The sequence below is a fragment of the Puma concolor genome, chromosome B4 (assembly GCF_028749965.1).
Source record: "Puma concolor isolate L17-30 chromosome B4, mPumCon1.1.hap2, whole genome shotgun sequence".
NCBI classification, from domain to species: domain Eukaryota; kingdom Metazoa; phylum Chordata; class Mammalia; order Carnivora; family Felidae; genus Puma; species Puma concolor.
The window spans coordinates 105,670,980-105,693,119 of NC_141673.1; the positions used below are offsets into that span (position 1 = coordinate 105,670,980).

General features: G+C 39.0%; 1 protein-coding gene across 2 annotated transcripts in view; it reads right to left on the bottom strand.

Moving 5' to 3' along the window:
- The window catches only part of KDM5A (lysine demethylase 5A), a 99,425-nt gene that overhangs the window by 12,658 nt on the left and 64,627 nt on the right, over nt 1–22,140 (bottom strand). For both annotated transcript variants that reach the window (XM_086714362.1, XM_086714363.1), the window contains exons 20-26: nt 19,594–19,732; nt 16,548–16,727; nt 15,793–15,954; nt 11,276–11,827; nt 10,068–10,211; nt 2,357–2,516; nt 1,252–1,472 (exon numbers count right to left, since the gene is read on the bottom strand). In XM_086714362.1, coding sequence (XP_086570488.1) covers nt 1,252–1,472; nt 2,357–2,516; nt 10,068–10,211; nt 11,276–11,827; nt 15,793–15,954; nt 16,548–16,727; nt 19,594–19,732 — 1,558 coding nt within the window. The remainder of the gene's footprint in view (nt 1–1,251; nt 1,473–2,356; nt 2,517–10,067; nt 10,212–11,275; nt 11,828–15,792; nt 15,955–16,547; nt 16,728–19,593; nt 19,733–22,140) is intronic.

A 22,140-nucleotide genomic window follows, 5' to 3' on the forward strand; every position in this document is an offset into this window, starting at 1 on the left:
ATATCCATGACCTCATTACAACAGATACGTAGTAACTTTGGCAAGGGCTAGAACAAAAAACTCTTATTTTTTTTTCAATTTTCTAATATTTTTCTGATTTCTATTATATGCCAATGTAATAAACATTAAAAATTTTAACAGTAAAAGTATGTCTAGCAACAGGAAGTACAAGGAGGAGGTAAAGAAAGAAATACTGAAAAACATTAAGCTTGATAGTTACTTAAGAAACACCACTTGAGAACTCATTTTGTGACATATCTGAAACTGGAAAATCTTTGACAGGAACCTAAGAAACCGCAGAATGCAGAACACTGCATTATAAATGTCTGAAGTCTATCACATCTTGCACTATAAATTTACCCTCTCAATACTTTGTTTCCTTATGTGTAAAATAAAGAGGATCAGATGAGATAATGGATGAGAAGTAAACCCTTTGTATTTTGGAAAACACTATCTAAATGAGACTACCTTTGATCTGAATTCCAAACCAAAAACTATCATATGCCATGTATATCTGTATCAATTGTCAGTGACATCGTACCATTCCATTACATGGAAATAAGTAATGGAAAAGAATAATGAAAAGAACATTAGAAGTCCAGTGCCAGAGCTGGAATCCAGGTCTCTTTGTTTTTACTAAATGTGTGATCTAAGCAAGTTTCTACCTCTCTGACCCTTAATTTCTTCATGTGTAGAATGGGCTCAATACTTGCCCATCTATCCTTTCCTCTCCCCTTTAGGATTATGGTGAGGATCAAATGAGATCACAGATAGAAAAACATCATATAAACTGCAACCTGCTATGAGGTATTAATATATGAACACGGACTTTCTTGCCTACCCCAGTCTGCTTCTATTTAACCTTTCCCTTTTATTCTCCCCTCCTCCCCTATTTAACCCTTCCCGTGCTTCTTTTTTCAACCACTATATTTGCTTCTGCCTTCTCTTTTGGGCCTTTCAACAGTGGGAGTCTGGGATAAGGAAGTTGTTCCTTCCTTAGAAGAACTGGTAGTTTTCAGTGCCCTCTTTTCTTTTTAGCAGAAATGGTGTTTACTTCCCCCCCCCCAGATATTATATAAAATCTTAATAAAGAAAACCAAAAAGCAGAACTACTTTTGGCTTAATGGAAAAAAAGTAGGATAGCCACAGTACTACCCACTCAGCCATCCCCATCCTGGCATTTGTGGTACCTCCAAAGAACCAAGGCATTCTAAAAATGTTAAAGCCATGGTTTAAGTTTTAAATTCTTGCCTCCATGATATGCAGGAATCTGTCTTCAGAGGGTGGGTGTGTGGCCTGCAAAATCCGCCAAATGTGTTGAGTCTCATCCAGAGATACTTCTAGGAGATCCCCAACCATCATAAGTTCTTCCAGCTGGGCTTTAGCGCCGGGTGACAACTCCAACACTGGAGGTTCCAAACTCCGGGGCACCAAAGGGCTCTTCCGAGGTTGTTTCCTGGGGGTACTAGAACCTTTCCAATAAAACAAAAGACAAAGCAAAAAAATGAAAACTATCAACAAACTGTAATGTTTCCAAAGTAAATATTTAGGGGAATGGTTCCTCCTCCTCTAATACTTTAGACATCTGAATTCACTGCATCCATATTAAAGTTAGAATAAAATCTTCAAAAAATACAAACAAAAAAGATCTCGAATTCTAATGCCCCCTCTCAAAAATTAGCTAAGAATAAAAATCTGGATCCTTACTGATTCTTTACTCTGTGACTGAAGTGGAAAGGGAATGTGAAAGAATCTCTTAATCCATTCTCTCTCTGTTTTAGAGGGGACCAAAAGATTAGTAAGCACATGAGCTGCCCTATATAAATAAGGTGCTATCCTCCTAATAAACCAACGATAATATGCTGTTCCATAAAATCCTAAATGAAGAAACACCCTTTACTTCCCAGACGTGTGACCTAATGATATATTTTCAATGGGGGAAAGGAAAGTGGACATACAAGAGCAATTATCTACCAAAGAAAGGAAGAACTTTCTAACAAAGCTTTCCAAAACAAGAATGAATACTCTTAAAAAGCAACAAGTTCCTCAACAACTGGTAATGAACAAATAGAGGCCTATTAGAGATTTTATATTAATGAAAGATGGAACTAGAGAGCCTCTAAAGTTCTTCTTATTAGGACTCAATAATTCAGTGCAAGTTTTTTCAGGTTACCACCTAGTAATATAAAATGCAAACAGGGGCGTAGCTTTTCCTAACCAAAATTGCATTTTCAGGTTTTACTAGCATTTCATGGCTAGGATATACATTTAAGAGAGATTCACAGTCTTGATTAATACAATTTTTTTTCTCACTGGTTTCAGGCCTATCTTCTCCACGTTGCTTTAAAGGTAATACCTTGAGAACAACTCTTAGAAGCAGAAGAATAAGCATGTTCTGCACAGAACGAAGGTGCTGTCCACATGTGAGTGACCACCTCTTCAGACTTAATGGGAATTTCTTCATCACAAAAAAGATTGGGTTCTAGACTACTGGAGGACTTCACACTGGCTGTGTCCTGAGGAAGAAACAAAGAGGGGTATTCAGAATTAGAACCACTTAACTTACCCTGTGACAAAGATCTAAATGCAGGCTTTGTAATATACTAAAAATACAATTGTAAAATTAGATACACAGTATTAAATAGGACAGAAAATGCCCACTGGGAGGAAAAACAGTAATGATTACAGTTTCAAGCCAAAAGGGAATGAGTAAAGCTCAAAAATAATCCACAGAGATAATAAACCTCAAGAAAATTACTATTAGGGGAGCCTGGGTGGCTCAATCAGGTAAGTATTCAACTTCGGCTCAGGTCATGATCTCACAGTTCATGGGTTCAATCCCACGTTGGGCCCTGTGCTGACAGCTCAGAGCCTGGAGCCTGCTTCGAATTCTGTTTCTCCCTCTCTCTCTGCCCCTCCCCTGCTCGTGCTCCATGTCTCTCTCTCAAACATAAAAAAAAAAAAAAAAAAAAAGGTACTATTAAATAATCTACCTTCTACAGTCTACAACTCATAAAAACTCCTATACCGGGGCGCCTGGGTGGCGCAGTCGGTTAAGCGTCCGACTTCAGCCAGGTCACGATCTCGCGGTCCGTGAGTTCGAGCCCCGCGTCGGGCTCTGGGCTGATGGCTCAGAGCCTGGAGCCTGTTTCCGATTCTGTGTCTCCCTCTCTCTCTGCCCCTCCCCCGTTCATGCTCTGTCTCTCTCTGTCCCAAAAAAAATAAATAAACGTTGGGAAAAAAAAAAAATTAAAAAAAAAAAAAAAAAAAAAAAGAAAAAAAACCTCCTATACCAAGTTAGACAATCTTGACACTTAAAATGGACTTAGGAGGGGAAGAAAGGTTTAGACATGGTGTCTTAAGGACACAAATCATTTAATCCAGGAGGCACCTGGGTGGCTCAGTCAGGGGTCCAACTTGATTTTGGCTCAGGCCATGATCTCACGGTTTGTGGGATCGAGCCTCGCATTGACTTATAGCATGGAGGCTGCTTGGGATTCTCTCTCTTGCTCTCTCTCTCTGCCCCTCCCCTGCTGGTGATCACTCACGTACTCTCTCTCTCAAAATAAATAAATAAACTTAAAAAAACATTTAATCCTCTCTAAAGGTTTTCAAACCTAGAAGCTTATCAATTGCTCTTACAACAAAAAGCCTCACTGACAACATTCAAATTATATACTTCTGACAGCTCTAGTTGGTTCTCAGATTCCCCTGTAGTTTGTTTCCAGAAGCTCACATGTACAGCTTTAATGAACAATCAGGAAGACAGAAATCACAGGTATTTCAGCAAGGATAATTTAATAAAGTGAACTGGTTAGATGTATATTAAAGGCTGAAAAGGCAAAATGGAAACAGCAAGCTAACACCAAGAGAGAGTTGCCAACCCTAGAGCTTGAGGTAACAAAGCTCAGAGAAGGAGCCCTGTGGAGTTGGGACCCATACCTCTGAGAAGGAAGTGCTGGCCAGTTAGTTCTGCTATCTCTAATGGAACATGATGTGGTTGGTTTCAGGGATGTGAAAAAAAACAACCACAAATTGGAACCAGTTCCCGATGCCAGAGTAAAAAAAGAAGGGGAAAAAAAGCATGCAATTCAGATGACACAAATGGAGGCTAAAACAGGGGAAAGATCATGTCCCTTCTTACTGTCCAGGCCTTTTAATATTCTCTAATGTCCTCTTATTGGCAGAAGGAAGGCAGTAGGCAGAAAACAAATGTGTAGAGCAGGAGTTGGTTGGCATATTGCAACCCAGTTGGCAGCTCACTTTTTGTATGGAGTAAGAACTAAGAATAGTCTGTATTTTTAAAGAGTTGTGGGGGGAAAAAAAGAATATGCAATAAAGACCACATCTGGCTTACAAAGCCTAAAATATTTACTAAGCTTTATTTGTGTTATTTATCTAGTTGTATATTAATGTGTGTTAATATATACACATTACAGAAAAAGTTTAGCAACCCCTAGTGTAGAGTCCCATCCCCAGCATCACAAAGCAGAGTACAGAAGAGTGAGTTAGGAGATGAGAGACCACAGGAGTGCCTGGGGGGCTCAGTCTGTTAAGCATCCGACTCTTGATTTCAACTCAGGTCATGATCTCATAGGTTCGTGGGTTCGAGCTCCACACTGGGCTCTGTGCTGACAGTGCAGACCCTGCTTGGGATTCTCTCTCTTCCTCTCTCTCGGCCCCTCCTTCTCTCTCTCAAAATAAATAAATAAATTTAAAAACGAAAAGGAGATGAGAGACCACAGCTTAAAGACTAGCACAACACCTGCCTGATTCTCTTTGTACAGTGGACAAGAGGAAGATCATGAGACTATCCTTAATTAAATAGGACACTTAAAAGGTTTTATAAGAGAATTCTAAAAGACAATGTCACTCACTGAGAATTTAGGAATAGCAGTTTACAGTCATCTTCCCTATTCAAAAATTTAATTTCTAAAAACCATCAGATGAAAGAATACTTTAGTGCACCCCTGCTTTAGTTCCCAGATGCTTCTTCTCACTGACTAGAATTGTCTTTCCTGACTTTGATTCTACTCATTTCATTATAACTCATACACGGAACTTTCTGTTAAGATTTCAAAATAGAAAGGACAGTGATCAGAAAATAATGATGGAGGGGCACCTGGGTGGCTCAGTCAGTTAGGCATCTGACTTCGGCTCAGGTCATGATATTGCGGTTCATGAGTTTGAGCCCACATCAGGCTCTGTGCTGACAGCTCGGAGCCTGGAGCCTGCTTCTGATTCTGTGTCTCCCTCTCTCTCTGCCCCTCCCCCGCTCATGGTCTATCTGTGTGTGTGTCTCTCTCAAAAACTAAACACTAAAACAATGTTTTTAATTTAAAAAAAAAAAAGAAAAAGAAAACAATGATGGAGAATAATTATAGCTAAAAAGAGGTTTTTAAAAAAATTACTTCCCCAAGGTGATGCATGAAATGTGAATATGTACAATACTGACTTAGGTAAGATAAAGACACATTGTTAGCCCTCGAACAATCACTGAAAACAAACAAAAAGAGGTGTAAGGCAAGAAGTCAATAATGGAAATGAAATGAAACATTAAATTTTTTTTTAATTAACTCAAAGAAGGCATGAAAAGTGGAACACAGGAACAAAAACAAGAGATTAATAAAAAATCAGCAAGATGATCAACTTAAACACAATCATGTCAACAACGATGTTAAATGAAAAATGGACTAAAAAAAAAAAGAAAATAGACTAAACACTACCAATGAAAAGACAGAGATTGTAATATTACTTTAAAAACAAAACACATAGGGGCGCCTGGGTGGCGCAGTCGGTAAAGCGTCCGACTTCAGCCAGGTCACGATCTCGCGGTCCGTGAGTTCGAGCCCCGCATCAGGCTCTGGGCTGATGGCTCAGGGCCTGGAGCCTGTTTCCGATTCTGTGTCTCCCTCTCTCTCTGCCCCTCCCCCGTTCATGCTCTGTCTCTCTCTGTCCGAAAAATAAATAAAAAACGTTGAAAAAAAATTTTAATAAAAAAAAAAAAACAAACACAAAAAACAAGACTTAACTCTGTATTTTATGAATGCATATATATGTAGAATTACAGTCCAGAAAGGACCCTCTACATATATGCTATCTACAAGAGACATATTTTAAATACAAAAAAATTGAGTCTTTCCATCAAAGCTCAAGCCATCCAAGGATTAAAAAGGAGCACTTGCGTGATTCAGTCGGTTAAGCATCCAACTTCAGCTCAGGTTACAATCTCGCGGTTTGTGAGTTCGAGCCCTACATTGCACTCTGTGCTGACAGCTCAGAGCCTGGAGCCTGCTTTGGATTGTGTTCCCTCTCTCTCTGCCCCTTCCCCACTCACGGTCTCTTTCAAAAATAGATAAACGTTAAAAAAAAAAAGGTGGGGGCGCCTGGGTGGCTCAGTCGGTTAGGCGCCCCACTTCAGCTCAGGTCATGATCTCATGGTTTGTGGGTTCGAGCTCCACGTTGGGCTCTGTGCTGACAGCTCAAAGCCTGGAGCCTGTTTCAGATTCTGTGTCTCCCTCTCTCTCTGCCTCTCCCCTGTTCATGTGCTGTCTCTGTCTCAAAAATAAATAAACATTAAAAAAATTATTTAAAAAAAAAAGGGGAGTGTTAGAAAAGAGGGGCACTTGGGTGGCTCAGTCAGTTAAGCATCCAACTCTTGATTTCGCCTCAGGTCATGATCTCACAGTCATGAGATCGAGCCCATGTCGGGTTCTGTGCTGATAGCACTGAGCCTGCTTGGGATTCTCTCTACCACCTCCCATGCTTGCGTACTCTCTCTTAAAGTAAATAAACTTAAGGGGAAAAAAAAAAAAAGGAATTAATCACGTGAATATGCAAAGGTTATGCCAGACACAAACACAAAAGATCCATGACAAATTTTGCTTCATTAAATATATATTTTCCTAAGTAATGATTTTCTTAAATTGCTACTCAGTGATTCAGTGGTGATTACAGGATATTACATGCAAATGAAGTAATCCAATAATGCAAAGCACAAATTAGATGCTATGATAACTAAGATCAAATGACTGATTGTAGTTTTCTTTTTTTTTTTTAATATATTTTTTTTTAACGTTTATTTATTTTTGGGACAGAGAGAGATAGAGCATGAACGGGGAAGGGGCAGAGAGAGAGGGAGACACAGAATCGGAAGCAGGCTCCAGGCTCTGAGCCATCAGCCCGGAGCCTGACGCGGGGCTCGAACTCACGGACCGCGAGATCGTGACCTGAGCTGAAGTCGGACGCTTAACCGACTGAGCCACCCAGGCGCCCCGATTTTAGTTTTCTATGTAATTACCTACTCTTCTTCCTCAACCAGTAAGAGGCTCTCCCTCAAGCAAAGATACTAAATTTAAATTATTTTAAAGATGAATTCATAGTCACAAATCACCAGCTAATTGTAAATAAATTGGCAAATAAAATTTTAATTACACAGGAAGTGTTTGTTCCATGAGAAAATACTCAAGAGTTTAATTTTTTTTTAATGCAGAGATACCTACATTAAGGTGAATGTGACCTTGAAAATTACCCCAAATCTTGCCACCTACCATTCTTCTATTTTTCTACATTGTCAAATATATCGCCAACACTATAAATTCATGATTCATATTGTAAGTCTTCCCTACCAAAGAAGAGCCCATAAGCTAACACCACTGTAGAAATTTTGCAAAAAAGACTAGTCTGTACAACCATATCAAACCACAGGTTTGATCCCTAGCCTTAAAATCATCTAATACTTTTGATGTTTTGTTTTCATAGGTTACCAATCTGCTTCCAAACAAAGTCCACCCCATTCAGCAATTCTAGAGCACTGGTTGATACTTAATGTGCTAGAAAGATAACAACCCAGTTATCAAAGGCCTCCAAGCTATGGTAAACTGGCAATTCTAGTACTAACTTCTTTGTGGCATGGGCCACATTCCCTTTCAGCTGCTCCTAGTCAACCTATACAACTTCATAAGCAAAGAATGTCATTAACTTCAGAGTAACGAGGTGCTCAGAACCTTAACAAGCTAATTCAAGTTTCAACTTTGCTCAAGTCTTTAATTCCTAAAACTAAAAATTCTCTCATTAAAACGTCCCCAAGATGCATTTTTATCTTGAGAAAAATATTTTCCAACAGATCATTTATAAGCATCTATGATGGATAGTTTTAATTTTATATCCTATGATTTTTTTTTAATTTTCTTTTAATGTTTTTATTTATTTTTGAGAGAGAGAGAGACAGAGAGAAACAGAGCATGAGCAGAGGAGGGTCAAAGAGTGGGAGACACAGAACCCAAAGCAGGATCCAGGCTCTGAGCTGTCAGCACAGAGTCCGCCACGGGGCTCGAACTCACAAGCTGTGAGATCGTGACCTGAGCTGAAGTCAGATGCTTAACCGACTGAGCCACCTAGGTGCCCCTATCCTATGACTTTAAAGTTGATGATATTAATGCTCTAAGAATGAAGTGACCTACCTGATTTACACACTGAAAGGATAAACAAAAGATAGCTATGGCGTAGGGGGGAAAAAAGGCACCCTCGCCTTTTCACACATCAGAGTATGAACTCCCTGGTTACAGACATAAATTCTAAACAGTTCAACAAGGCTAATATAAAACAGATCAATGGGTTAACTGTAACCTGGCAGAGTTTCTGCCTAGATCATGATGTTATTACTTGGTAAAAGACAAAGGACTTGGGCCTGACACAAAATAGTAAAAATCCAACACAAAACAAACTTGCCAAAACCAGTGTGGTGTCATTATCAAAATAATCACACTGAGGGCAAATAATTTATTCTAGCTGCAGCTGTGACTCTGCAAATCTGAACCATGGGCCCAAGTATAACTCATCTTTAAATTTTTTTTTTTTTTTTTTTATTTGACGTTTTTATTTATTTTTGAGACATAGAGAGACAGAGCATGAACGGGGGAGGGTCAGAGAGAGAGGGAGACACAGAATCCGAAACAGGCTCCAGGCTCCGAGCTGTCAGCACAGAGCCTGATGCGGGGCTCGAACTCACGGACTGTGAGATCATGACCTGAGCCGAAGTCGGTCGCCCAACCAACTGAGCCACCCAGGCGCCCCATAACTCATCTTTAAACAGGACATTTTGGGGCGCCTGGGTGGCTTGGTCGGTTAAGTGTCTGACTTCGGCTCAGGTCATGATCTCACGGTCTGAGTTCGAGCCCCGTGTCAGGCTCTGTCCTGACAGCTCAGAGCCTAGAGCCTGTTTCAGATTCTGTGTCACCCTCTCTCTCTGCTCCTCCCCTGTTCATGCTCTGTCTCTGTCTCAAAAATAAATAAACGTCAGGGGCGCCTGGGTGGCTCAGTCGGTTAAGCCTCCGACTTCGGCTCAGGTCATGATCTCATGGTTCATGAGTTCAAGCCCTGTGTCAGGCTCTGTGCTGATGGCTCAGAGCCTGGAGCCTGTTTCAGATTCTGTGTCTCCCTCTCTCTCTGACCCTCCCCCGTTTATGCTCTGTCTCTCTGTCTCAAAAATAAATAAACGTTAAAAAAAAATAAAAAAATAAAATATTTAAAATAAATAAACATCAAAAAAAATTAAAAAAAAAAAAAAAAAAAAAAGGACATTTTATCTAGCATCACCAGATGAGAGATCAGAGCAAAAAGACTCAAAGCACAGTTAGAATGGGATTCTTAAAACATAACTACACAGACTTTAACAACCCAAAGGGAACGAAATACTGAAATAAACCATAAAAGCTTTTAGTAATCTATATGTATGTTTCTAGTCCTTCTAAGCCATAAGGAGTTATAAGGTGAGGAAAATACAGATCTTTCAAAAATTCCATCCTTAAAAAAAAAAAAAAAAACTGTTTCCAAAAATAGAAAGAAGAAAGAGAAAGGGAAAGAAAAAGAAAAGAGAAAAGAGAAAGAAAATTATTTCATCAACCTATATTTTTGAGGGCTTTGAAAAAATGGTTTAACACCATAAATCCAGTATAAATAGATGACTACTTTCTCTTCCACTTTCAGTGGAAACATCAGTGTTCAACAACTTTTTTTAACAAGCCCAGTGATCAGGTATGCACTCAGAGAGCCTGTCCATTAGTTACCTTCATGTCATAGCCATAGGTCTCCCGAATGTCTTCATCAGAATCTGTTTCTTCATCATCATAGTCCATTGTTTGTCGAGGAGAAGAAGATACACTGCTCACCACCCGGTTAAAAGCAGACTGCTGGAAACTAGGTAGGTGTCCCTAAACAACAAAAAATTCCAAGATGAACAGAGCAACATACTAAATAAACATTGGTAATTAATATGCACCAAAATGTAGGGCTCCTGGGTGGTTTAGTTGGTTAAGTGTCTCTTAGTTCCAACCTCAGGTCATGATCTCACAGTTTGTGGGAATGAGCCCTGCATCAGGCTCCGGGCTGACAGGGCAAAATCTGCTTAGGATTCTCTATCTCCTCTCTACCCATCCCCTGCTTGCTCACTCTCTCTCTCAAAATAAATAAATAAACGTTAATGGGGCGCCTGGGTAGGCCAGTTGGTTAAGAATCCGACTTCAGGGGCGCCTGGGTGGCGCAGTCGGTTAAGCGTCTGACTTCAGCCAGGTCACGATCTCGCGGTCCGTGAGTTCGAGCCCCGTGTCAGGCTCTGGGCTGATGGCTCAGAGCCTGGAGCCTGCTTCCGATTCTGTGTCTCCCTCTCTCTCTGCCCCTCCCCCGTTCATGCTCTGTCTCTCTCTGTCCCAAAAATAAATAAACGTTGAAAAAAAAAAATTAAAAAAAAAAAAAAAAAGAATCCGACTTCAGCTCAGATCATGATCTCATGATTTCTGAATTGAAGCCCTGCACCAGGTTCCATAGTGACAGCTCAGAGCCTAGAACCTGCTTCAGATTCTGTGTCTCTCTCCCTGCCCCTCCCCTGGCTCACCTCTGTCTCTCTCTCTCTCTCAAAAATAAACATTTAAAAAATAATAAATTAAAAATAAAATTAAAAATTAAAAAATATCAACAAAATGTAATGAACTTGCTAAGTGGTCAATAAAGTTCAACAGTTAGTACAGATTAAATTATTTGGTTATGATGCCAAGGTCCATCTCAATGATATTTCCAGGTACTAGTTCACTAAAATTACCTAGATATATATCTGAAGAAAATTCTACAGTTATATATAGAAAAGTGTTATTGATAACATGGCTACTGGCAACTTACTGTTATTTTTCTCATCAGCCAGTAACATATATTTGATTTACTATTTATACAGTGACAAATACAATCCCATGAAATAAAAAAAGAAAGTAAATCCTAAACTTGCCTGTAAGTCTGGATTGGCAGCTGCTTTCTGGAGTTCTGCACTGATGATCTTTTCAGTTTTTTCTCGAGCTGCCTGTTCCACCATACGCTGGCTCAACACGGACAGTTTGGCTAGGGCAGAGGACAGTTCATCTGTGGCTAGAGCCTGCCGTGCTCTATCTTGCCAACTCATAGCACGTTCTGTCAAACACTGCAGAGCCTCTCCTTCTGGCAAACGTACAGGTAACTTCTGAAGGGATACCAGGAGTGATAGAATAGTCTCTAGCCTTGGCCTTCGAGACCGCATACAAAGAGGGCAAAGGAATTTTACTTCTTTAGCCTGCCAGCTAGATCCTTTTTTTTGGGAACCTGATTTAGGAAGGGGAACACAGCTGTTATGGAACCAGTCTTTGCAGAGCTCACACTGTAGCATAAACCCACTGGCTGTCTTGCGACAAATACAAAATTTTACTTCTTCTATGCGGTCCACCATTGTCATCTTGGCTAGGTTGGCTGCTCTGAGGGAATGCATGGCTTCGATCTCTTTTTGCTCCCGTTCTTTGAAAACCGCCACCTGTATACAACGAACATTTAATTAAAAGGAGTCATGGCAAAATACTCCAAAAATGACAAATCCTCAAAGCTGAGGGATCATCTCCACATTGTGCCCTCATTGTAACAAACCACTGTCCTTTAAAAAAAAAAAAAAAAAATCAGTTGTCAATCATTTCCCATAATTTGGGTACATTCTTCATTTGTGAAATGAGCAGAGTGCTACCATATTTGACAGTGTATATCAGTAGAGTACTTTGAATTTTTCTATAGGGTGCAATAGGAAAGATAATATGCCCTGGAGTCAGGCAACATGGGCATGAAGCCTGGCTCTTGGACATCTAGACTAATGATCTGGGCACAAGTTTTATGAATCTCAGTTTTCTGAAAAATGAGAATACCAACCAATCTCGTTTTGTTGTTTTGAGGATTAAGTAAGATAATACATGAAAGTGCCTAATTTGGTATCTTGCACAAGGTAAGTAGTCAATAAATATTCCTTCCCTGGGGGATTTCTATACAAATCAACTTTTCTTTCTTTCTAAACAGCTTCTCCAACTCATGTAGAAGTAGAATAACAAAGCGTGATGACCAATTATAACAAGATTTTATGTAACTCACTTTTAAACAGTAAGTAAAAACAAACAAAATTTAATTATCATGAACACTGTTAGTACATTTTCTTTTTTAAACTATGGTAGTTTGAAACAATTCTTTATTTTTTTTATTTTTTTTTTATTATTTTTTTTTAACGTTTATTTATTTTTGAGACAGAGAGAGACACAGCATGAACGGGGGAGGGGCAGAGAGAGAGGGAGACACAGAATCGGAAGCAGGCTCCAGGCTCTGAGCCATCAGCCCAGAGCCTGACGCGGGGCTCGAACTCGCGGACCGCAAGATCGTGACCTGAGCTGAAGTCGGACGCTTAACCGACTGAGCCACCCAGGTGCCCCGAAACAATTCTGAAATAATTTCCAGTCCTATCAATCTGGCAGGACGGACTTGTTAGGCAGATTTGCTAATAAATCATTTCCATTGGCCTCAAACCAAGATCATTTGTAGGCAGAGGCAGCCATATCAAGTGACTTAATGTATGTAATTCCCTGCTGTTACATATTGCCCAAACTCATTTTTTATTTCTCTTTACAACCTCAGGCTCCTAGTCATCTTCACACTTTCCTCCTCCTCTCCAAAAATATCTATCATTCTTGGGGTGTCTGGGTGGCTCAGTAGGTTAAGCATCTGACTTCGGCGCAAGTCATGATCTCACAGTTCTTGAGTTTGAGCCCTGCTTCAGGTAAGCTCGAGCCCTACTTCGGGTGAGCACAAACCCCACTTTGAGTTAGCCCCACTTCTCTCTCCCTCTCCTTCTCTCTTTCTTTCGACCCCTTGTGGGATTCTCTCTCTCTCCTTCTCTCTCTGCTCTTCCCTCACTTGTACCCCCCTCTCAAAAAACAAAAACAAAAACACCCATCATTCTAATTAGCTACAAATATTTTCAGCACTCACTATACTATGAATGCTACAAAGAGAAGGGAGATATTTTAAATAGTAGCTGGAATCATTAAATGGATAAAGGGACACCTGGGTGGCACAGTCTGTTAAGCGTCTGATGCTTAATCTCCGCTCAAGTCATGATCTCACTGTTTGTGGGTTCAAGCCCCACATCGGGCTCTGCACTGATGTTGCAGAGCCTGCTTGGGATTCTGTCTCTCCTTCTCTCTGACCCTCTCCCGTTTGTGCATGTGCTCTCTCTCTCTCTCAAAATAAATGAACTTAAAAAAATTAAATAGATACAATTCCTTTTAAAAGCACAGTATTAAATGCTATTAAACTCTAACCCAGTGATCCTATTCCTAAGAGTCAAGTATAGGAAAATAATCTGAAAAAAGGAAAAGGCTTTACAAAGAAGTTCACTTTATATTATCCATAATAGTAAATACTTAGAACAATCAAAATATTTGATGTATCAGAGAACTGTTCAGCAAATCATGGACAATTTGAAGGAATATTAGCAACTATTAAAACAATAATAACGAACAGAGATATGGAAAAGACAATTTTAGGGAGGGAGCAAAATGATAAACTTTGATTACAAATACAAAAAATGATCCCAGAATGCAAGCTATATTACAAAGCTGTAATCATCAAGACAGTATGGTACTGGCACAAGAACAGATACTCAGATCAACGGAACAGAACAGAGAACCCACAAATGGACCTACAAACGTATGGCCAACTAATCTTTGACAAAGCAGGAAAGAATATTCAATGGAGTAAAGACAATCTCTTCAGCCAAGTGGTGCTGGGAAAACTGGACAGCGACATGCAGAAAAACGAACCTGGACCACTTTCTTATACCATACACAAAAATAAACTCAAAATGGATGAAAGACCTAAATGCAAGACAGAAAGCCATCAAAATCCTAGAGGAGAAAGCAGACGAAAACCTCTTTGACCTTGGCCAAAGCAACTTCTTACTCAATACGTCTCTGGAGACAAGCGGAAAAAAAGCAAAAATGAACTATTGGGACCTCATCAAAATAAAAAGCTTCTGGGGTGCCTGGGTGGCTCAGTTGGTTAAGCGTCTGACTTCGGCTCAGGTCATGATCTTGCGGTTTGTGGGTTCGAGCCCCGTGTCGGGCTCTATGATGATGGCTTGGAGCCTGGAGCCTGCTTCAGATTCTGTGTCTCTCTCTGTCTCTGACCCATCCCCTGCTCATGCTCTGTATGTATCTCTCTCTCTCTCTCAAAAATAAACATTAAAAAAAATTTTTTTAATAAAAAAATAAAAATAAAAAATAAAGAGCTTCTGCACAGCGAAGGAAACAATCAGCAAAACTAAAAGGCAACCAAGGGAATAGAAGATATTTGCAAATGACACATCAGATAAAGGGTTAGTAGCCAAAATCTATGAAGAACTTATCAAACTCAACACCCAAAAAGCAAATAGTTCAATGAAGAAATGGGCAAAAGACATGAATAGACACTTCTCCACTTCCCCAAAGACATACAAATGGCCATCCGACACATGAAAAAATGCTCAACATCACTCATCATCAGGGAAATACAAATCAAAACCACAATGAGATACCACCTCACACCTGTCAGAATGGCTAAAATTAACAACTCAGGCAACATATTGGTGAGGATGCAGAGAGAGGCTCTCTTTTGTGCTGCTGGTGGGAAGGCAAACTGTGCAGCCACTCTGGGAAACAGTATGGAGGTTCCTCAAAAATTAAAAATAGAACTGCCCTACGACCCAGCAATTGCACTACTAGGTATTTATCCAAGGGACACAGGTGTGCTGTTTCAAAGGGGAACATGCACCCCAATGTTTATAGCAGCACTATCAACAATAGCCAAAGTATGGAAAGAGCCTAAATGTCCATTGATGGATGAATGGATAAAGAAGATGTGGTATATATGTATGTAATGTAATATTACTCGGCAATCAAAAAGAATGAAATCTTGCCATTTGCAACTTCATGGATAGAACTAGAGGGTATCACGCTAAGTGAAATTAGTCAGAGAAAGACAAATATCATAGGACTTCACTCATTATGAGGACTTTAAGATACAAAACGGATGAACATAAGGGAAGGGAAGCAAAAATAACATAAAAACGGGGGGGGGGGCACAAAAACGTAAGAGACTCTTAAATATGGAGAACAAACAGAGGGTTACTGGAGGAATGGTGGGAGGGGAGATGGGCTAAATGGGTAAGGGGAATTAAGGAATCTCCTCTTGAAATCACTGTTGCACTATATGCTAACTACTAATTTGAAAGTAAATTAAAAAAATAAATAAAAACTTAAAAAATAAAAAATAAACAAATATAAAAAATGAAATACATATATATATAAAGCCAAAGATAATGTTTACAAAACAAAAATAGTTAAGAACATAAAACCAGTGAATCTGCTAATATCTTCACAGAATTTTGTATTCACAAGCAGATTCAAGATGCATTACATAATTTCTTACCACCATGGCTGTATCTCTGGTTTCCTCCAATCCTTCCTCGAGATCACTCAGAGGCTCAAGGTCCAGATCCTTTTCTTTTTCTTTTTCTATTAGTTCTTTTACTTTTTTCCTTCTGTTTTTACCACTCCCATATATACCAATGTCAGTCCGGGGACTCAGCACCTACAAAAATAAAACCAAACACTGAGCTCCAGTTTTTAAAAAATCTTAAAACTGAAAAGAATAAAAGGAATCATTTACTGACCATTCATCACGTCCTACGCACTTTTTTACATACTTTATACACATTACCTAATTCAGTCCTCACAACAACCCTCTGTAGTCGGTAGTATTATCTGTATTTTACAAACCAGGGAAACTGAGGCTAAGAAAGGAAACAACTTGCCCAAGGACACAGGGTTAGCAATTAGGGAGCAGTCCTCAAACGTGAAACTATCTTACTCCAACTATGCTCTTTACGATGTTCAAATGCTCAAGATAAAAAAGATAACGACTATTTAAATTTGTACTTCTGAGAAATAAATCTTTCAATGACAGAATCTATTAGTAACAGAGATAAGATCCAGGCTGATACTGTATTCTGGACGCAGCAGAAGATGAACTGGAAATAAGTCTGCCTAAAGCTCCACATTTCTAGTCAACATTTGATATCACTTAATAGGAATCACTTATATAACCATGACCAGATAAACTGAAAACAACCCTCACCAACGAAACTCCTACCTACAGGTGTTAAATTACCAACTATTCTTTACCTGCAACAACGTATGGCTAGAATTCTTCTTAAGAAAGGTCCGCCCCGTCCGTTCTCTCCATGCCCGTGCAGCTGCTACTTGTGACTCTACTTGGGGCAATGCGTCCAGACGCACAGGGATAGGGCGCCCTTTAGCAGACAAGCTCTCCAACTGCTCCAAGTAAGCATAGTTGCTGCCACTCTGAAAAACAAAAGTACACTCTCACACAGCTTGCACTTTCTTATGGAGTCTAGCAATACTGGTCGGAAGATCTTACAAAGAGTTTAGTGTTAAGCTTTTTATTAAATATTATTCTTTAAACCTAATCGTATCTCTTGAACTAACAGAGCCAATGTCGTTTTTAAAAAGTCTGTAAATTCATGTTGTCAAAGTTTTTTTATTTTATTAATTAAGAACAAGTTAAAATGTAAAAACCAGTTCAACAGATAATCTAAAGAACATGTATATAAATACGATCAGGAATGAGGCAAGGAATTTGCTAATAGATGGAAACAGATGTTTAATATCATATCAGACAATGCAATCATCTTTTCTACCATGTGGAAATCAATTGTTCCATTATAGATAAGCTTAATTGCTTTTCTATGGACATAATTCATTTGTATTACTCTCGTTTTTAGTAATCGACAGAGTTGTAAGATAGCCTGGTCAAACAAAATCTAAGGCCACACTCCTTCAATGAGATAATCTTGGAGGGTTCACCAGACAATATCCAGTATTCCACTGAAAGGACATCAGTAATCTCTTTTGCCTATTTCAGTCTTTCAACTTTTCCAAATACTACAAAGCAGTATTTTAGTTCTGATAACCACCTCCATTTTATGTTCTATAAATACAGATGAGAATGGATATTTGCCTAAGTCACATGGTTCAGTATTTATGTGTAATGAAGTCATTATTGTTTTTAGAACTATTACTGCTTTACATTTACTAACTAAATGAATCATTACAAGAGGGGAGAGGGTTAACAAGTAATCCATTACAGTAATTCTGAGTGATAAGATTGGATGAATCTCCAAGCAGACAGGACACGTAACCATTCCTACAAGAAACTGTATATATACCCTTAACATTTATTGTTATTCAGAGGCTCTGAATGAAGGAAAGGCATGGTTACGTGCTAAACAGACATTCTAATAAAAAGTTAGTTCCTATCTATTAAATGACTCATTTGCCTAAAAATTCATTTGGAAAGTTACACTGAAACATGTGGAAAAATAAATAAGCAAGAAACTTCAGTGAATTTTTTTTTCTTTAAAGTAGGCTCCAGCTCCCAACAGGGGTCTTGAACTCACAAACCCCAAGATCAAAAGTCCCATGCTCCACCAACTGAGCCAACCAGGTGCATCAACTTAAGACAATTTTTACAAAGAATATGGGAAGGTTCTAGCCCTAAGAGATATTAAAATGGTATAATTAAAATCACTGTGGACTAGGATTAAAGAATAGCAAACTGGAAAAGAAAAGAAAGCTCAAATACAGATATGGTTGACAAATACCATGTTTACTAATACTCCTTGTGCCCAGCTATAGCTGTTTGACTATAGAATATCTCCTGGCTAAGGCTTGACAGAGCCTGCTCCCAAACTATGTATCTTAAAGAAGAGTCTGCCTGTCAACAGAAGTTTTCCACTTATTTAGAATCTACAAGTCCATCTCCCCACTGAAGGGAGGGCTTAGTGGAGGAAAAGTCCTCTAAATGACAGAGGAAACACATGGCAGCCACCTACACTTGGAGACTTGGTCCAGCAGTCATAAATAAACAGCCAACTAAGGGTCATCAGACATTTGAGGACAACCAACTTCCTGAAATAGGTTAAAGATGAAACAGAGGAGCTGCCCTAATGAAAACACAGGTAATTTTTAAAATAGCATAGAAAAAGTGCGGCTAACCAGCTCCCAGAAAAAATCAACTTAAAACAAAGTAAAACAGAAGTCATTAGAACTTGACAACTACAGTATGTTCTCTCCTAAGTTTAGTAGAGTTGGTTTCCTTTTATTTGGATATAGTTCTACAATAAAGAGTAGGTATACCCTCAATACTAAAAATGCTGCCAGGTTTTTATAATTCAGGAGGAATTTTATATATTCAAATACAGTTTCATGTCTAGCCCTTATTTCATTGTTTTAATTTTCTTTTTTCTTTTAGAGAGAGAGAGTGTGAAAGTAGGGTGAAGGAGGCAGAGGGAGAGAGAGAATCTTCAGCAGGCTTCACGCTCAGCATGGAGCCTGACACAGGGCTTGATCCCGCAACCCTGGATCATGACCTGAGCCAAAATCAAGAGTTGAATGCTCAACTCACTGAGGCACCTCATTATAGTTTGTTTTAAATTAAAATGTATATGTCTTGGGGCGCCTGGGTGGCGCAGTCGGTTAAGCGTCCGACTTCAGCCAGGTCACGATCTCGTGGTCCGTGAGTTCGAGCCCCACGTTGGGATCTGGGCTGATGGCTCAGAGCCTGGAGCCTGTTTCCGATTCTGTGTCTCCCTCTCTCTCTGCCCCTCCCCCGTTCATGCTCTGTCTCTCTCTGTCCCAAAAATAAATAAACGTTGAAAAAAAAAATTTAAAAAAATAAAATAAAATGTATATGTCTTTCTAATTAGAGAATATGCTATTTTGAGGGCCTGGGTACTACCTTTACACCCTTCCCTCACATTTCTGCTCCCAAACAACTAGAATAGTACCATGAGTGTTATGGGGTTCAGTAAATATTAATTTCATTTTCTTTTTGCTGCCTCTTATTTTAAAGTAACTTGTGCACATGGCAAAGATTCAAAGAATACAGCAGGGAATAAACTCCCTATTGCTAAGAGTTAAATAAATAGCTAATTCTGTCATCTTTCACAGCAGGGAGTCAACAAAACAAGTTAACGTTTAAATAGGTAATATTTACTTTGAATGATAGAATCAGATGGAAGAACAATTGAATTTCAAGTACTATCATTATTTTATTCTGGTTATTCTATTCTAAAAAATTATAGGCTTAAAGAATTCATCTGTGAGACAGCATTACCCGAATGGTAGGAAAACTCAAGAGGCTCCTTACCTGAATAGCTTCTACTTTCGCTGTCCATTCTCGAGCCTTTTGTAAGGCCTCTTTCAGGGACAACACATTGGGTAGAAAGGCTGGAATGTTCTTGGCTTCATTCACTATGCTTTCTAAACTTGCCACACTGTGCCTTGGTCTAAAAAAAATACAAAAATAGGGTAGATGCATGAGGAAAAGTCAAACTGCTACCAACATTTAAATCACATTTTAGAATGTGCAGAGAACTTTCATATACATGATTTTACTTACTTCTTACCACAATTCTATAAGGAAGGCAAAGCAGCTATTATCTTTATTTCCAATTTACAAATAAGAAAACCTTAGCTCAAAAATCCATTATTTACCCCCAAAGTCATTTAATACAGTGAATGGCACAGCCGAAATACTGATTCAGAATGAGTCTCAGAGCCCATGCTCTTTTCACTATAGTAAATTGCATCTATTTTAGTACTCCATAATATCTGAAATTGTCAGAGATGCATATTAGACAGCAATGTAAAAAGCAATAGTCTAGAAGTCCATTAATACTGACCATATACATTTAATTCAACTGCATTCAAGAATACCTAGTTACAAAAAAGATGAATAAAATAGACCTTATCCTCAACTAATCAGAATACAAGATAAAAATTAAACCTGTACTGGGGACTAAGAACAAATTAGTATAGGCTCATCAAAATGGGATGTCGTGTTTAATCCTGCTTAGGGGAGCTGAGAAGGGCCTTGAGGGGCGCTTAAAGAAGTGATTTTATCAAGTAGAATGTTAAAGAAGAAAAACCAGGAATATAATGAACAAACACAGGAAGAAACATTTAAAAATAAGTTAGTGGTCCAGGGCAGCCTAATTGGCTCGATGAGTAGAGCATGCAACTCTTGATCTCAGGGCCATGAGTTGAAGCCCCACATGGGAGGTAGAGATTATTTTAAAAATAATAATAAAATATTTAAAAAATTAAGTTAGTAGCCCAGTTTAAGATGGGGGCTGGCATGAGGATGGAGGTAAAACAGGAATAGGAGTAAGAGCAGGAAGTAGGAGAACATGACCAGAAAGATAGATACAAACTGATATAAGCGGTCTTGACAGCCATGAATTTCACTATGAAAGCAACAGGAAGCTACTGAGGGTGGGAATAGTTTCATCATATAGAAATCCTACTATATGCTCATGAAACTTTTCAATCTTGTGGTGGAGGGGGATTATTAATACACAGTTATGATGCACTGTAAGATGCTATCGGAATATATAGTCGGAGGACCTAAACTGACTTGGCAGGTGAAGGAAGGCTTCCCAGAAGTGACCTCTAAAGTTTCTTATCCTTTTTTAATAGGAGTGAGTCAGGAAAGCTGGGACCAGAGGCAGGGTAGGGGTATACCACAGGGGCTGGGCAGAAGGGAAGAAATGTTCCACAGGAAAACAAAATAAGCATGTGCAAAGGTCCAGAGACAAGAAAGAACATGGCATGTCTGAAGAAAGCAAGTGGGGATCACTATGTTTGGAACACAGAATGCAAAGAAGATAGGCAAGGGATGAGGCTAGATCCTAAAGCAAGAGGCTAAATTACAGATGGCCTTATGAATCAGGTTAAGGAGTCTAAATTTCATCCCAAGGAGAATGGGAAACACTGAAGGGCTTTAAACAAGACAGTCAAAAAGCCATACCTATATTTTAGGAAAATACGAGTTGCAATGTAGAGAATGGGTTAGAGAAGAGTGAGGTCACTGAGGTCACAGAACCTGTTGCTATGATTTAGGCCAGCTATGACAGCACCCAAAAGAAGAATGAAAGTGAGAAACATTGAGGAAATATTATCAACATGACTTGGTAGTTAAATGAGTTTGAGGGTAAGGAAATGGAAAGGAAAGGTTAAAGTTAATTTCCAAAGTACTGGCTTATGTATGAATGAACCCAATTTTGGATTTGGGGAATCTGAGGTACCAACAGGACATCCAATGGAATTATCTAATAAGTAGATGATATCTATGAAATATATCTGTTATACATGACATTTTGGAGTTAATCACTATAAAGAGGACAAATGGAGCCAAGAAATTAGATGAAATTTCCAGGGAGATGTACACAATGAAAAACAGAAGTGGTCTACACCAGAATCTTGAGGAAAGCTTTTATTTAAGAGGCAGGGGAAAAAAGGCCAAAAGCGAAGAAGGGTATTGAGAAAATAATGGTCAGTAATCAATCAATGCTAAGACGTGAAGAATATTATAGATGTGTTTCAAAAAGGTAACTTTATCCATTCAGAAGATGTGGCTTACATATACAATGGAATACTACTTGGCAATGAGGAAGAATGAAATCATGCCATTTACAACAATGTAGATGGAACTGGAGGATATTATGCTAAATGAAATAAGTCATTCAGAGAAAGATTTCATATGTTTTCACTCATATGTGGAACTTGGGAAACTTAAGACCATGGGGGAAGGGAGGGGAAAAAATAGTCTCAAACAGAGAGGGAGGGAGGCAAACCATAAGAGACTCTTAAATACAGAAAACAAACTGAGGATTGATGGCACAGATTGGGGGAG